Source organism: Vigna angularis, chromosome 1 (assembly GCF_016808095.1).
Source record: "Vigna angularis cultivar LongXiaoDou No.4 chromosome 1, ASM1680809v1, whole genome shotgun sequence".
NCBI classification, from domain to species: Eukaryota; Viridiplantae; Streptophyta; class Magnoliopsida; order Fabales; family Fabaceae; genus Vigna; species Vigna angularis.
The window spans coordinates 29,388,970-29,404,788 of record NC_068970.1 but is presented as its reverse complement, the minus strand read 5'-3'; the positions used below and the strand labels follow the sequence as shown (position 1 = coordinate 29,404,788).

The 15,819-nt window shown below is 34.8% G+C and overlaps 2 protein-coding genes and 1 non-coding gene across 3 annotated transcripts; 2 read left to right on the top strand and 1 right to left on the bottom strand.

Annotated features, from left to right (window-relative positions):
• Positions 1 to 3,285: 3,285 nt before the first annotated feature.
• Positions 3,286 to 5,115, bottom strand: LOC108331623 (cytochrome P450 89A2). The gene has a single exon (XM_017566437.2). It carries the CDS (start codon positions 4,979 to 4,981, stop codon positions 3,419 to 3,421), a length of 1,563 nt encoding a protein of 520 aa, XP_017421926.1. The 5' UTR covers positions 4,982 to 5,115; the 3' UTR covers positions 3,286 to 3,418.
• Positions 5,116 to 11,826: 6,711 nt separating this feature from the next.
• On the top strand, positions 11,827 to 14,707 carry LOC108323744 (uncharacterized). The gene is made up of 3 exons (XR_008246352.1): positions 11,827 to 12,192; positions 14,466 to 14,491; positions 14,591 to 14,707. It is a non-coding gene; the product is annotated as an uncharacterized LOC108323744 (transcript).
• LOC108331497 (protein phosphatase 1 regulatory subunit INH3) lies at positions 14,707 to 15,033 on the top strand. Its single transcript, XM_017566207.2, has one exon. It carries the CDS (start codon positions 14,707 to 14,709, stop codon positions 15,031 to 15,033), a length of 327 nt encoding a protein of 108 aa, XP_017421696.2.
• The last annotated feature ends 786 nt before the right edge of the window (positions 15,034 to 15,819 follow it).

Below are 15,819 nucleotides of genomic sequence, written 5' to 3'. Positions count from 1 at the left end.
CTCTTCCTCGAGATGACAAACTCTCTAACTTTGTCATATTTCCCGTTCTTCTTCGCTGCATTAGCACTTTATTCAGAAATTTCTTAGTCTTCAAGAGATACAATATCTCTTTTCAAAATCTAATTGTACTAAGCACAATAAATGGATGAGACAAATCAATTGCCCATGACTAATCTTTCATTATATTTAACTCGACTCTACTCTTCACATTCTCAATTCATTCACTCTAACGAAAACTTAACTCCTCTCTTTCTCTCTTGCTTTCGTACTCTCTTAAACTCCTAAGTTCTCAAACTCTCAATGGTATGAACTAATGATGCCTTCTTCCAAACCTCCAGAACATGATCATCTTATTCGTTCACCAGACCAAGATGAATATGATAATCCAACCTCCTTTCCTACTCTTGTATTCAGAAATTACCTGCCTTACGCAAGTAGTTATTCCACTTAACCTACACCCTTCCCCGTCAGACCTTGCCTCACCCCATCTCTATATTCTTCTCCCTTCTCAACCCCTCTTCAACCCTTTTTCTCTTCCCTTTCACCATCCTTCACTAACTCCATCTCTGTCGAGCGGTGATGTCCTCTCTTTCTTTCCCCTTTGATGTTTATCAAATAAGGGAGAGTAAAGAGACGCGTCAACATTTAGGAGCATGTACTCAGAGGGAGTACACTAGAAGATATGATAGAATAGGATCGCACAAAATCAGGTGGAGTCTTCAGATTCTTAGAAGTTCATCTTAGGAGTTCATTTACACATTCATATAATATGTTTATGTTTTAAAATACAAGTCTTTTAATTGTTTCAGTCTTTATTTATTTTGTTTCAGTCTTTTCATATGTTTCTATATATTTCAATTGTGACCATCAACCCGCATGCAAAAGATAAAACAATAAAAGAGATAAAACTTGCAAAACCCATAAACAACTAAAAATTATAAACGTATAAAACTACAACTCTGCATTGAACTAAGAAAAATCATATTGTTTAGATGTGTATTTGTTAAACATAAAAAAGGAGGAGATTGTTAAGACAAAATTGTCTATAATACTTATATGTCTAAACGCTCTCATGTTTTGAAGTTTAAAAAAATAACATTAAACAAGTTAAGAATCTGAACATGCTTAACTAAAAGAATAGGATAGGCAGAAACATAAGTGCTATGAACAAAATCCCCAATCATCTAGCAACATAGAGAAGCCTTAGGAAAACACTTAGGGTTATAAAACACGCATAAACAACTAAGTTAAAGCTTTCAGACGCAATGCTAAACGACTTAAAGGTCAAAGCGTCTATATGAGTTATGTTAAACGCGTAAGCTATATTGGAACCAATGGTAATCAGTTGAACTCTCAAAAAGTGAAAAGGTGTCGAGATAATGTCTCGGAGTAAAATCTTTAGAAGCCTCAAGCAAACATTTGAACACATGAAAGAAACAATACTTGTTAAACACTTTAGTTCTAAAAAGCCAATATCCCAAAAAGCGTTTACAACAAACCAGACGATACCATGAGCTAAAACCTTTACGTTGTCCAACGATGAATTTCTTACTCAACATTTGGCATCTTAAATAACAGCTTAAATGATAAACGCTTTCTCAATGGTAGAAAATGTAAAAAAATACTTTATTGTTCTGAACAAGCATTAAATGTCATTAAATGTGGAACGTTAAAAAACAACAAAAGTTATAAGAGAAAAGACATATCTACTGCATGCACAATATTCTCTATTCTATGTGGATAACTTACTACACACATCCACATGTTTTATTTGAAATATATCAGAAGTAGACGTTACAGACAAATATATTCATGGAATCTCTTCATAAGAAGATGTGTCTAAAAGATAGTACAACCTACTTCGAGCAAAGTACTAAAAAAGCAAGCATGCTTTGACAAGTTGACTTTAATCAATGGTTGCTTCACACGCAAGATGGAGAAGACACAAGATTCAAGGCTAAAAGCTCGGTCTAATGGATATCTTTTGAAAAAGCCTTTAAATAGATTATCATTCAAAGGAATAATCAAAAGGATAGCTTATAACGAAAATATCAATCCTATGAAAAGCGTTTAGAATAAAAGCACAAAAAAGCTAAGCTCAAAGAGAATATCTAAGAAGAGGAAAAGAAAAGTTAAGCAATACTCTTAAGCTTCACTGTAACATTTGCTTACTATTGTAAGAAGAGAGAAGAGAGAAAAGAGAAAGAGAGAGAAAGAGACCCAAGGAATCTATAGATTGTATTGTATTGAACACATATCCTCTCTATGAGAATAATTATATAAACGACTTGTAAGTAATTGGTTAATTGTAATTCTCAAGAGAATTAAAACATTTGTGATGAAACTGAAGCGAGTTAAGAAAATCTGTGCAACGTATCAGAGGATATCAGGATTTTCTAGTACTAGAAATGGTGAACCTTAACCAGTCTAGGATAATAGGAGTTATTCGTTGATTAGGGATACCAGGAGTGGTGAAGAATATTGCACAACCAGGAGTGGGTGAAACCCAACTAGGTAGCACATCGGAGGATACTAAGAGTGCCTAGGGATACCAGGAGTGGTGAGAATGCTCAGTTGTAATTTTGTTGAAGATTATAGTGGAACCCTTTAAGGATAGAGAAGATTGAACGTAGCTTAGTTGGAGTGAATCAATATAAAAATATTTGTGCATTTATTGTTTACTTTTGTCTCAACACTTCTCTTATAAAACCTATAGTTGCCTTTTAGTTTTGAATGCAAAAGCTTCCCATACTAAATGATTGTTCATTAAAAAGGAAGTTTTTACAAACACTGCAGTGAATATCCTGAATAACACGTGAAAAGAATTCATTATTTAAAATCATTTGCAAGATCGAACGTTTAATAACTACTTGAAAAATTTTGTACTCGACGAAAGTACTATATCAGCGTGAAAAAGTTTTTTCATTAACATTGTTGAACCCCTTCTAGTGTTTTTTAAATACTTCAAATTTGTCCAAGTGAATATTATCTTATACGATGTTCTTGTTAAAGACAAAATCGTTTGTGCATCTAGACGCTCTTATGTTTTGAATTTTAATCAAATAACACTAAAATAGGATAATAATTGAAAAACAACTACAAAGACTTAGAGGATGAATCCAAAAAACAAAACCTAAAACCACATAACACATGACTTCCTTTAGTAGATTAGAATCTTTATAAAACTGACTTTCAAAATATTTGAAATAGTAAAAGAGAAAGAATATATTCTTTTTGTTTTATAATTTCTTTCACTAGCCTTTTGAATATGTCTATGTATTCTCATTAAAGAAATCTGAAGGCACATCAAAGCAATAAACCATGCTCGCATTAAAACCATCAATCTTATCAATTATACATCATCAAATTATTTTCCAACTTGTTTATACAATATAGTGAGATGTGTACATTGCAGAGTCTAGATTCTTGGAGAAAGATGAACTTTCAATGCATTTTTCATTACCACAGTAAACTCTTGTTTCTCAGACAAATCCACATCCCCACCCTCTGGAACCTTCCACTCAAAATTCGAAACCAAATTGGCCACAAAGTATTCCAAATGAAGCAACGCCAGATTATAGCCAGGGCAAATCCTCCTGCCTGCACCAAATGGCATCATCTTGATCTCTTTACTCCCAGTAATATCAAACTCATCATTCATAAACCTCTCTGGCTTAAACGCCATTGGATCCTCCCATACCTTTGGATCCCACCCCATCTCTGCCACCATGAAGTTCACTGTCGTATTCTTAGGCACCAAGTAATCATTCAAAACCACGTCCTCAGTCACTGAATGCGGCAGCACAAAGTGCCCCGGTGGGTGACGCCTCAAACCCTCCAAAACCACAGCTTTCAGATAAGGCAGTTTCTGCAACTCCTCCTCTTTCACTTCCCTCTCTTCTCTCTCACCCAATACCTCCCTTATCTCATCCACCACCCTCTCTTGCACGTGCGGGTACTTCACCAAATTTGCCATGATCCACTGCAACGCAGTGGAAGTCGTATCCGTGCCCGCGTTTAAAAACTCATTACACAGCGTCACAAGTTCCTCTTCGTTGAGCTTGCGTTTCTCCTCAGGCAACTGCAAATCCAACAAAGTATCAACATACGAAACAACACCTTCCTCCTTGCTTTGCTTTTGCTTCCTGGATCTTATAAGCGGAACCAGAACATCCTCTTGCTCCTTCCGAAGCCTCAGCAACTCTTCCCAGTGTTTGCAGAGCAAAACGCGCGTGACTCTGGGCCAGAAATTGAGGATGTCGAAGCTTCTAAAGCGCAGAAGCATCTGGCGCTGCACGCGCTCGATGTCTCTGACTTTGCCATCGTCGAGTCGTTCCCCAAAGCACATAAAGACGAGCAAGCAGAACATGGAGTATTGGAAGTGGTCGATGACTCTGACAGAATTGTTGGATTGGGATTGGGATTTGAGGTGCGTGAGGAGGGTGTGGAGGACCCAGGTGCGGATCCCGGAGAAGGACTTGACGCGGGAGTGGTGGAGCATCTGGGAGGTGAGGTTGCGGCGGAGGGTGCGCCAGGTGGCGCCATAGGAGGCGGAGCTAATGTTGTGTTGGTGGGTGGTTATGATTTTGGCGACGGCGAGGGCCTTGGGGCGATCGGAGAAAAGAGAACCATTTTGGACGAGGGCTTGGTGGGCGAGAAAGCGGTCGCGTACGAAGACGACGGGAGTAGTAGCAATGTGGAGGGTGAGAATGGGACCGTATTTGGCGTGGAGGGTTCGGAGAATTGGTTCGATTTGAAAGGATTTTGTGAGCCATAGGATGGTTGAGATGATTGGTATGTGTGAAGGGCCAGGAGGGGTGGTGGGTTTGATGCGACGGGAGAAGAAGAAGCGTCTTATTAGGACGCAGAAACAGAGAGAGAGTATGATGAAGATGCAGGGCTCCATGAGTGGTTTGACCAGAGGGTCGCTGCGATGTTGTGTTGATGATGATGAGTCAAACCCACTTAAGAGACACCACATGAATGTAACATGGATATTATATTGTATGAAGAAAGGGATAGGATCGTGATTAGGGGTTTTCTTCTTGCATCTCTCATTTTTCTCCTTGCATCTCTATTTTTGTTTCTTCACCCCAATAAATTTAATGTCATGTCTAATATATCCTTGAGAATATATATATATATATATATATATATATAATATTAAATTAATTAGATAAACCGTTATTATTATTTATTAAATAAATTTATTGCGAAAGGTATTATATTTACTAATATGGTAGTGCAAGTTAACTCTAATGATGTTTTTTCTCTTCAATTTAGTTTTTTTAGGATACTGTTTTTGTATGTTTCTTCCTTCACTTTTGTTTATCTTCATTAGTATGAATTACGGAAGTAGGTATTCATTTCATTTTTTCTTCACTTATACAATTGGCTTTTGAACTTTTTTTTTACCAAAATCGTCCGTATTAAATAAATATGTATTTTTATAATATTTTGTATGTATATTGAATTTCAAAACTTATATTTGTAAAAATATTTACCAAATTTTGAATATCGTAGGAAAAAATTTCAATAATAATCAAATTTCGAAATTTCATCAAGAATAACATCGGATTTTGACATCAGTTTAAAAAAAATATCAAAATTTGAAATTTGGTGAACTAAATTGTTAAAAGCTTAAAATTTGATTAAATAACACAAAATTTAAGAATATATCGAACTTTAAAATTTAGTTTAAAAATTCATCGAATTTTAAAATCAAGTTAAGGATTGTATTGAATTTGAAAATCCAATTAAAGATACCATTAGGTTTCTAAATCTAATTAAATATTTTCTTTATTTATTCTCACGAAATTTTAAACTTGTTACTAATTTTATTTTTTATTCCACACAAATTTATTTTACTTGTTTTGTTTATTATTTTTTATTGTTTTTTTTAATTTATTTTGCTTGCTTTTGAATTGGTTGATATCCATTTAAATTAAAAACATTGAAAAAATTAAGTATTCTATATGATGTCATGGTGTAAGTGGTTAAAGCCTTTGTATATCCAAGATGGAATATATTTCAAGTTTTCTAGAAGCTCTTCTCAATTGGTCCATCAAATCATTAATTCTTGATAACAAATACTTATTCTTAATCGTCAATTTATTTATTACTGATAATCCACACATAGTTTAGAACTTTCATCTTTCTTCTTGACCAATAATAATGGAGCTCCCCATGGTGAAAGAGTTGGCCTAATAAATTGTTTCTCCAATAAGTCTTTGATTTTCTTCTTTAGTTCAACTAACTCTATAAATGTCATTCGATACGGAACAAGAGATACTGGACCTGTTCCTAGAATTAAATCGACAGAAAAAAATCACTTATCTACTCTATGGTAACCTATATATACTTCATCTAGAAGGACATCAACATACTCTTTGACCATTTATATGCCTTTGATTTGTTCTTCAAAACTCTTCTTTTTCTCTTGAGTCATGATCATAACATAAGATGCTTCATCTGTTACTTCCATGAAAAGTTTTTAAGCTGAGCCCAATTCTACACCATTAATATTTGGAAAAACAATCTTTTGTTGCTCACAAAAGATTAGAAAGTAATTGGCAGTCAACCAATCTATCATAAGAATGACCTCTACATCTTAAAGAGGCACACATATCAAATTCACTCTGAACTTGCATCCTACAACTACGATCGGGCATTCAACACAAACTGAACTCATTAAGACCTGACCCAATGTTGATGTAGAAACCACCAGTTCATAATGCAGATCACTCACCAGTCACTAGTGAAAAATCGTATTTTTAACTCGCATATTATGCTTCGGTTCTAGCAAAACCGAAGCGTATCAAAACACGATGGCAGTTTCGTAATATTTAGAATACTATATGCCCCAGTTGTCAAGAAACCGATGTGTAAAGGCAATACTGCCTCGGTTAGCAGGGTGAACCGAGACATAAACTCCATAGGTATTAGATTAATTAAACCTTTGATCTGGTACGATAGTGGTGGCAGAGATACTACCTCGGTTGGTAGGAAGGACCGAGGCATACAAGCCTTTACTGCCTCGGGGGCAAGAAGGACCGAGGCATAAAAGCCTTTCTTATATGCGAAGGATGAAATTTTCCCCCAAATGTTCAACCAACGAAAACCGAGTGCGACTGAGTGCCTTCTTTCTCGCGTCGTCCACCCTCGTCCCCGACCACTCCACCGGCGGCATCGTCTACTCCGAGTACGGCCTCGTCCCCGACCACTCCACCAGCGATATCCTCTGCTCTGAGTGCGGCCTCGTCCCTGACCAGTCCACTGGCGACATCGTTTGCTCTGAGTGCGGCCTCGTCCCCGACCACTCCACCGGCGACATCGTCTGCTCCGAGTGCGGCCTCGTCCTAGACCACTCCACCGGCGACATCCTCTACTCCGAGTGCGGCCTCGTCCTCGAGTCCCACTCCATCGATGAGACCTCCGACGGGCAACAACGACCCCAACCGTCCTCGAGTCTAGATCCCCTCGCGACGATGACGGTCACGGCACCCACACAGCCAGCACAGCCGCGGGATTGGTGGTTTCCGGCGCTAGTCTTTTTGGTTACACATCCGGGATGGCACAAGGGATGGCGATGCACGCGAGAGTCGCTGCTTAATAGGTTTGCTAGAAGGGAGGGTGGAATGGCTGATTATTACAGAGGAGCTGGTGGCTAATGCTCATTTGTTGTTGGCGTCGATGGTGGGGAAGAAATTGATTTTTGGGGATGACAACCTCCGCAATGCTGGCACCTTTGATTCTTACAAAAGCTAAAAAGGTACCTTTTTTTATTTTCAAGACGTTGCTGGTATTTCTTATTTTTTGATTTTTGATGGCAAAGTTATGCACTTCATGGACTACTCCAATCTGGATAATGAAACTGCTGTTGTATTGATCAAAGGAAAAAGAATCACAGTAAGAGGCTCACCTATTGATCTTGCAGCTGAATGTGCAAAATGGAACCGCATCTATTAATATGGATTGATACCTACTCACAGCTGAATGTTTGCTTTCTAGATTTCCAGACTTGTGGCCATTGAAGAAGTATGGATTGATACCTAGTCACAGCTTTATATGTGTGTAATGGGACCGCATCTATTAATACAAACTAATATCCCGCTACACAAGAATGTATTGTTTCGTAAAATATAAAAAAAACCCTTTCTACTACCTCGGTTCAACTCAAAATCGAGGCATAAGACCCTTGTACTGACTTGGTTCACCAGTAACCGAGGCAAAAGCATATACCTTTATGCATCGGTTCAAACCCGAGGCAAAAAGTGGTAGACTTTTTACCTCGCCTGTATATACCTCGGTTGTAGAACCGCTACGGATAGGCGAAAATAACCGCTGTCGTTTTCCTTTACTGCACTAGTGAGTAACCTAAGATCCTTTGCACAATCTAATGACACAAAAGAATGTGTGACTCTAGAATCGAATAAGACATTCACCAATTTTCATACAATAAACAAAGGATGCACAACAAAAGCATAACAAGTTAACTCCTTATGAATCGAATTTTTTTTCAAAACTAAGCTTTGATACCAATATGTAACACTCACTCGAAACGCTACTAAAAATTTAGAAAATTTTCGTGCATATACTAAACATAGTTATTTTTTGCAATAAGTTAAAAGAATTAAAACGTTCATTTGATTCATCAAATCAATGTTCCACTTAGTAAAATTTATTTACAATAATAAGAACATTTAAAAATAGTCAATAATCAAAATTTATCCGAAATACATCTGAATCCAAGAAAATGTATTCCTAATGCAATCCCCACTCTCTTCATTGTGTATCATCCAACAAAAATGAATCCACGTGTAGACTCAGCCCAAGAGGTTCAAACATCAACATAACCCTCGCACATAACTTACCATCCAAAACTATCTTAAGTGACACTTCCCACCACTCTCTTAAAGAGCTTCCCCAGCGAAGTACATGGTGCCACTTTCCACCACTCTTCTAGAGAGCTTTCTCGACGAAGTACACAAGAGCCACTTCCCACCACTCTTTCAAAGAGCTTCTACAAAGTGCTACTTCGCACCACTCTCCTAGAGAGTTTCACTGATGAAGTACACAACGCCACTGTCCACAACTCTCTCAGAGAGCTTCACCAGCGAAGTACACGATGCCAATTCCCACCACTCTTTAAAGACCACAATTGGAGTCTTAGGGGTCAACTCCCAAAGTCCCCTCATCTTTGGCCAAGAAGCATTCTTCTCATATACATCATCACATCACATACACATTCATCACATTCACAATAACAAATACTTCATTTCAAATTATCAAACAACCACATAACTTAAACTCAAATCATTACTACAAGCAATATAAAAATCACTTCATATCCCTCAACCCACATTCTAACTTGACCCATGATTATATTTTAGCTTAAAACATGTTATCAAAGAAATAATGCAACAACACATGAACCACATATGATCTTGCACCCCGGTTCATCACATAAAATGGTCGTAACACAAGACATAAGCTTATACAAAAGCCACCTGATATATCTTGGTAATGATGAGTCTGATACAACTCGACCAAAATCTAATACATCTCGACCAAGGTTTGAAACATCTAGGTCGAAGTCTAATACATCTCGATCAAGTCTGATACATCTTGACCGAGATCTGGTACATATCGAGTAGGGATTGGTTAGCTTCAACAAAGTATTATTTCATTCCTTTAACGTTGCATTAGTAATTATGAAGGATTTTAAACATCTAATGGTAATGATTGGAAACCGAGTAAATTAAGGTTACTCAGTTCAAGTTAAAAACTATCTTAAACTTTCCGAAAACCTTACTCAAATATGCAACTGCCAACCTATTATTCAACTTATCTAAAAACATACAAAAAAAAAAAATCGCCATTGCTCAATCACACCAAACTTAGCTTTCATATCATTATACAAAATTCATAATTACTTTTATAAGAACAATCAAACCTACAACTGACCAAATAAAACAATTATTTTGTTTTTACAATATATTACGCATATTTTGGTATCCACTCCAACAAATATTGACCACACATAAAACAATGATCGTCCTACACATTATATCACCATTACATGAAATTATCATCAGTAATGTTTATGAAAAATCATCGTACACATCCACACTATACCGCTGAAAACAAGGTTTCAACAATAATAGTGTAAAAAAATAAGTACAAAAAATAATGTACAAAAAATAGTAACATATAATTATATTAATAAAGATAAATATTATATAAACTAATGGTGATGAATGATTACAATAATTAATGTAATATTAATAAAAAATGATATTATTAATAGCTAGAATAAAAAATCATAAATCATAGGATATTGAACAAAATTTTAATTTTGTCTATCTAAATTTGTTTTAAGAGTGAAATAAATTTAAATAATATGTAGTAAATATCAATAAAATATTTATTAATATATATATATATATATATATATATATATTAAATATAATTAATTACATCTTAACGCTAAATAATAATTATAAGAAAGGAATATTTTTTATTGTATTCGTTATATTACGAATTGTCCTTATTTTATTGCAGTCAGAATATTGTAAATATTTTATTAATATTTATGTCGACGTTAATAATCAATTATATTTTTAATATAATAGAGTATATAGTTAATAGTATCTTCTTTTTTGTATTTTTATTATAAATAAAATAAATAATAATAAGTTAATAAATGAAATTAAATTTAGATATTAATAATACATAAATATACTATATCTTTTATTAATTTTCTCTTAGCATCTTATTTTCTATTGGTTTTTACTCTCTTATTTAATCTCCATATCATCAAATTTAAATTTAAATAAAGCATTAACTCTACTAAACAACAGTACATATTCATTTTTTTTCAACCATCCACTTCTTTTACCCACAAACCAGCTTTTTAATGGGAAATTATTTCTCAGTGGGTCACTGTTACGCGCCAAAACGTGGTGGCCAAGTTGTCTTAATGGCGTATGAAATGGGATTAGCATCACGTTATCAGATTAGGAGTGGTTTTGTTGGAGAGATTTGAAAGGAATAGTCCGAAAAGAAATGGTTGTTCAATTATTGTATATTTGTAAGTTGAATTGGTTTTTGTGTGTTTATCCCACATGTTTCGGGGAAAGTTTTTGCGTCACAAAATCTTATATTGTACTTAGTTTTTCTCAACTTTCTTTAGAAATATTTTTTCCTTAAAAAATATTTTGTATTACTTATGATAAGTAAAATTTACCTAATATTAGGTTCAACATTAACAGTTTAGTAATAAGAGAATTGTGAAAAGAAAACGTGATAACAAAATTAAAATTGATCAAAATTTATTATTAGAAATCTACTAAATCATATGATAATAAATTTTTAATATGATTATTAACTTACTATCTATCATAACTATGTTCAAAATCTATTATTTTTAAGAAAATCTATCATAATATCTTTTTATTATGATTAATAAATTACTTTACATAAAATGTTTCAATGTTTTAATTTATTTTAAATCATTCATACATCTTCTCTTTTTCCTATTCAACCACTCATCTATTTTTTTTTCAATTCTTTTATGTATCTCTCTTCTTTTAATTCATTTATATATATATATATATATATATATATTTTATTTTTTTTCTTTCATGAACTCACAACTTGTAAAACTCTCGAACATTTTAATTTTAGTCTAATTAGTAATTGAAATATTTTGATTAATAAAATAAATTTATTTTCGTTTGTATGATCTGGATAATTTAAGAAGAGCATGTTGTGGTGGGTCAAGATGTGATCTGAACCGGAAAGTTGGTCCTCTATGTGGTATGCTGTTATTGAATCCTAACAAAAGCTATGTGATAATCTTTTCTTCTTCCCTCTGTTTTCTATTTCTTTTATTTCTTTTTCTAACAAAACGAAAAGCCTATGGCCAGATTCTACGGCGCGAGTTCGAGAGGAGGAGAGATCGAGTTATAGAAACCAAAACGTGGTAGGCATAGGGGGCGCGATTTTTTGAGAAAGAGAAGGAGATTCTTCGGGATTCTGGAGTTTTTGGGCAAACTTGGGAGAAAGTCTAATTAGGAACAAAGCGAGGAGGACGAAGGAGAAAGAGAGAGCGCGGAGGACGTGAGTTCGGTGCGCGAGCAGTACGAGATTAGGGTTTTCGGGTTTAATTGTGAGAATATATCGAACCAGGTATTAGAAAACTCACCTAGTCTAAATTCATGCTTATAATGTGTATTCTGTTATGCAACACGATATGGGTTTATTTCCAATATATGGGTGTTATCTTGGTGCTCGATTATTTCGTTTGACGTTCAAATAGTTATGTCTGTATTTGCAGTATATAAGAATGGTTGTTTGTTGCCTTGGTGCACTTGTTATTGTTCTCGGTTATGGTGTTTTGTGGTGTTTTTGTGTTTTAAACCTTTAAATGTCAGATTGTGGATGTTGTAAATGTATATGGAATGTGTTCTCCTTGTGTTAGAGTGATTTCCACTTATTTGGTTGCTGTGGTGACTAATTCATGTGATTGGTGTGTATTACAAGTGCCTAAGTCCCTTTTTCATATGCCTATGTAGTTAACTAGGTGTTACCTCTGAACTGCATTATATCATTGCAAGATCATTGATTCACGTGACATGCAGATGAGTTGACATCTATTTTACTGTACTGTTGTGTTGCTGCACTGTTTGGATGACCCTTTTGTTTGTTGAATGTGGTAGATAAGTTGGCATCTCAAAATTAAATGGTTAAAAGTGAACTTAACAGATTAACTTGTACATATGTCCAACTGTTAAAATTGGCTTGTTATTATCCAACTGTTGAATTGACTGGCTGATCAGGTGCTTGGTACCTCACATGTCTTGACTGTCTAATGTGTATGTATAAACTTGTTTAGTTTGGATTTTTTTTCTTCTCTTTGGATTGTATTGGTTGAGTATTGGAGACATTGAGTTATGATATTATGATTGTTGCAAGTTATATGTAAAGATTGACATGTTGGTCTAATTTAGTTCTCTTGTCTTCTGGATGAAAAAAGGAGTAATTGAAATGATAATTATAATAAAGGTGACTAGTCAGATTTTGACAAATATATTAGCCATGAATAAACTAATTTCACACATCATTGGGTTGTCCTTTACTCTTTCTGATCCTGAGAATTGTTATTTCAATTGTCACGACATGAGGTCCGTGCTTTGCTGAAGAGGTTTTTGCGGGATCTTGTTAATTACCTAATTAGTCAAGGTTCAAGGCCATTCCTTCCTCCTAAATTTTGTTTATTTTCCCCTTATAAATATTGAAACTTATTAACTGTTTTTTAGTTTATAAGGAGAACACACAATTATTACCATACACTAAAATTCAGTTGTTTTTTGTTTTTTCAGGCTGCTGAAACTAAATTTTAGTTGTATTTATCCTTCCACAAGTTTTCTTATACTTTATAGGTCTTGTTTAATATGATAACCTCTTTAGGTTTTATTTATATATACCAAAATTCTAAACTGCACCATTATCCACTCATTTTAAAACTAAATCCATTTTTGCAATGGACATATACAAGTCTAACAGTTCTTAATATTGTAAATTCGTAATATTAAAAGCTTTAGAATTTATACTACGCATTTTGTCAAGTTTGTCAAAAGTCCAGTTAAAAAATGAAATGAAAGGTTAGAAGATGTGAAAACATGGTGTGTTCTTGACCCAATGTGGAGACTAGTTATGTCTGCTATGCCTTTCTACCTTGCTTAGCAATAACCAATTCAAGGGTTGTTGGAATTTCGAAAGTTTTGTTTTTGGAGTTTCGAAAGATGGTCACATTATGTTTTTGGGTTGAGCTTTAGTGATTATTTGACATTGGATTTGTCGGGATCTAGAAACCTTTTGGGATGAACATACTATAAAATGTTTTTTGGATTTGGCCAAAGTTGTTGGAATTCATTTACTTGTTGTACTAGGTTTGTTTTGGTTTTGGAAGGTTTCATATAACAGGATTGTATGGTGGTGGAATATGGGTATCCGATCCTTATAGGAACATGCAATCCTTAAATATTGCCTAAGGTGTATAAGGTTTTGGTGCTTTTGTACAGGTGGGGGAATTGCTTCTAATCATATTTAATGCTGATTGTTTTCAACATTAGGAATAGATTATGCCACTTTTCAGTGTTGGTATTCTTCTTCTGAAGAGCAAAATCAGGTAGTAGATGTAAAATTTTGCTCTAACAAAATTAAGAAGTGAGGCCTGGATCAAACCACCAAAATTATCAATAGATAATCATACTGTCAATTGTTTTCTTAATATTAGAATGTGCAAACAAGCTATTTGCGGCACATCAGAGGGGAAGGGAAACGGAATATTCATTTTTAGATTGAATTGGGTTTCTCTTTTGATTGTGTTTTACTTTTTCATTCCCCACTTTATTGGGGATATCGACAGGGACACTGACCCTTTTTATATCCTGTTGTAGCACTTTGTGACATGGGGCAGCGACTGGTACATTACGCTAAAATAATGCAAAAAAAACTTGAGAAACATAGAAGTTTGTCAAATTAAATTTGATTATTAAGCATTGACATTATTTCATATTCTAAGTTGAATGCAGATTGAAGGAGAATAAACCACAAAAATTAGTATTTTGTCTCTCCAATTTCTTGATCTGTCAGAGAACAGTCACGGACAGACGCACGAACACCACCAGACCAGTAGCGATGTCTTCCTCTTCTATCACTGCCACAACCACCATAACAATTCAAAGCTCAGAGCCATCAACCTCTTCATCTCAGAACCAACAACAGCAACCTGAAGAAGTACTTTTCCTTCCCCTGAATCGCAAGAAGAAAAAGGTCAGTTGGAAAGAGGGCACCGTAGACAATGAGTTTATGCAGAAGAAGAGTTCCAAGAAATGCTGTATCTTCCATAAAGAGAGGCCCTTTGATGAAGATGACAGCGATGAAGATGAACATCACTCTGACAAATGCCCTCACGATAGTGGGTTTTGCTGTAAGAATCATGATGAAGCTGGCCCAAGTAGCTAGAGAATTGATTCAGCTGAGTGGTGATTAATGAAAGCTAAAGAATATATTTGTAGAGTAACTGGTGACATCGTTGAACTTAGCTTTGCAACTCAATAATTATTTAATTTTGATTGCAATTATAAGATTACGACATTGAAACTAGAGAAGTTCAGTTTAAATTTGAGTGTCACAAATAATTGCCTACTTTAGTATTGAAAGAGTTTCACCAGTTTTTGTCACAATTCCTGTGTTTAAAGAATGAGGGGTCTTTTCGAAAAGAAAATTTGTTCTTTTGGTTTGACCCTTCGGTCTTCTCTACTGTACCATACGTAGACCAGCCCCCAATATGTTGTGGAATAGCTCACAAATTCACTCAAAATCAACTACCACACAAACACAGAAAACAGCAGTGCAAACGCCGGAAACGATAAAGAACAAGCATACATAACATGATTTGAATGAAATATTATTGACTGAGAAAGTTTAATAAATCAGAGATTACAATATGTAAGTTTCTCTCTCATGGCAAACTTCTCACTTGAGATAACTAAAATGTTACAACTCATAGTTAACCTAATACAAAGTGTACAAGGTCCTATATATACATGGATTATGTTATAACGATCAAACATGAGACATAAACTCAAATCTGAAGACAGAAGACAGTGCATGAACAATGCTTCTAACACAGAAGCTTAGTAGCCACTAGATGATACCCCATCAGACGATTTAACCAAATTGTACATGATATATACTAGACGATACAAGACTAATAATCTTATCTTCACTTATTACATGTATTGTCTA

Coding starts and splice junctions, on each gene's coding strand:
- LOC108331623 (XM_017566437.2), bottom strand. CDS start 4,981: ATGTGGTGTCTCTTAAGTGGGTTTGACTCATCATCATCAACACAACAT.
- LOC108331497 (XM_017566207.2), top strand. CDS start 14,707: ATGTCTTCCTCTTCTATCACTGCCACAACCACCATAACAATTCAAAGC.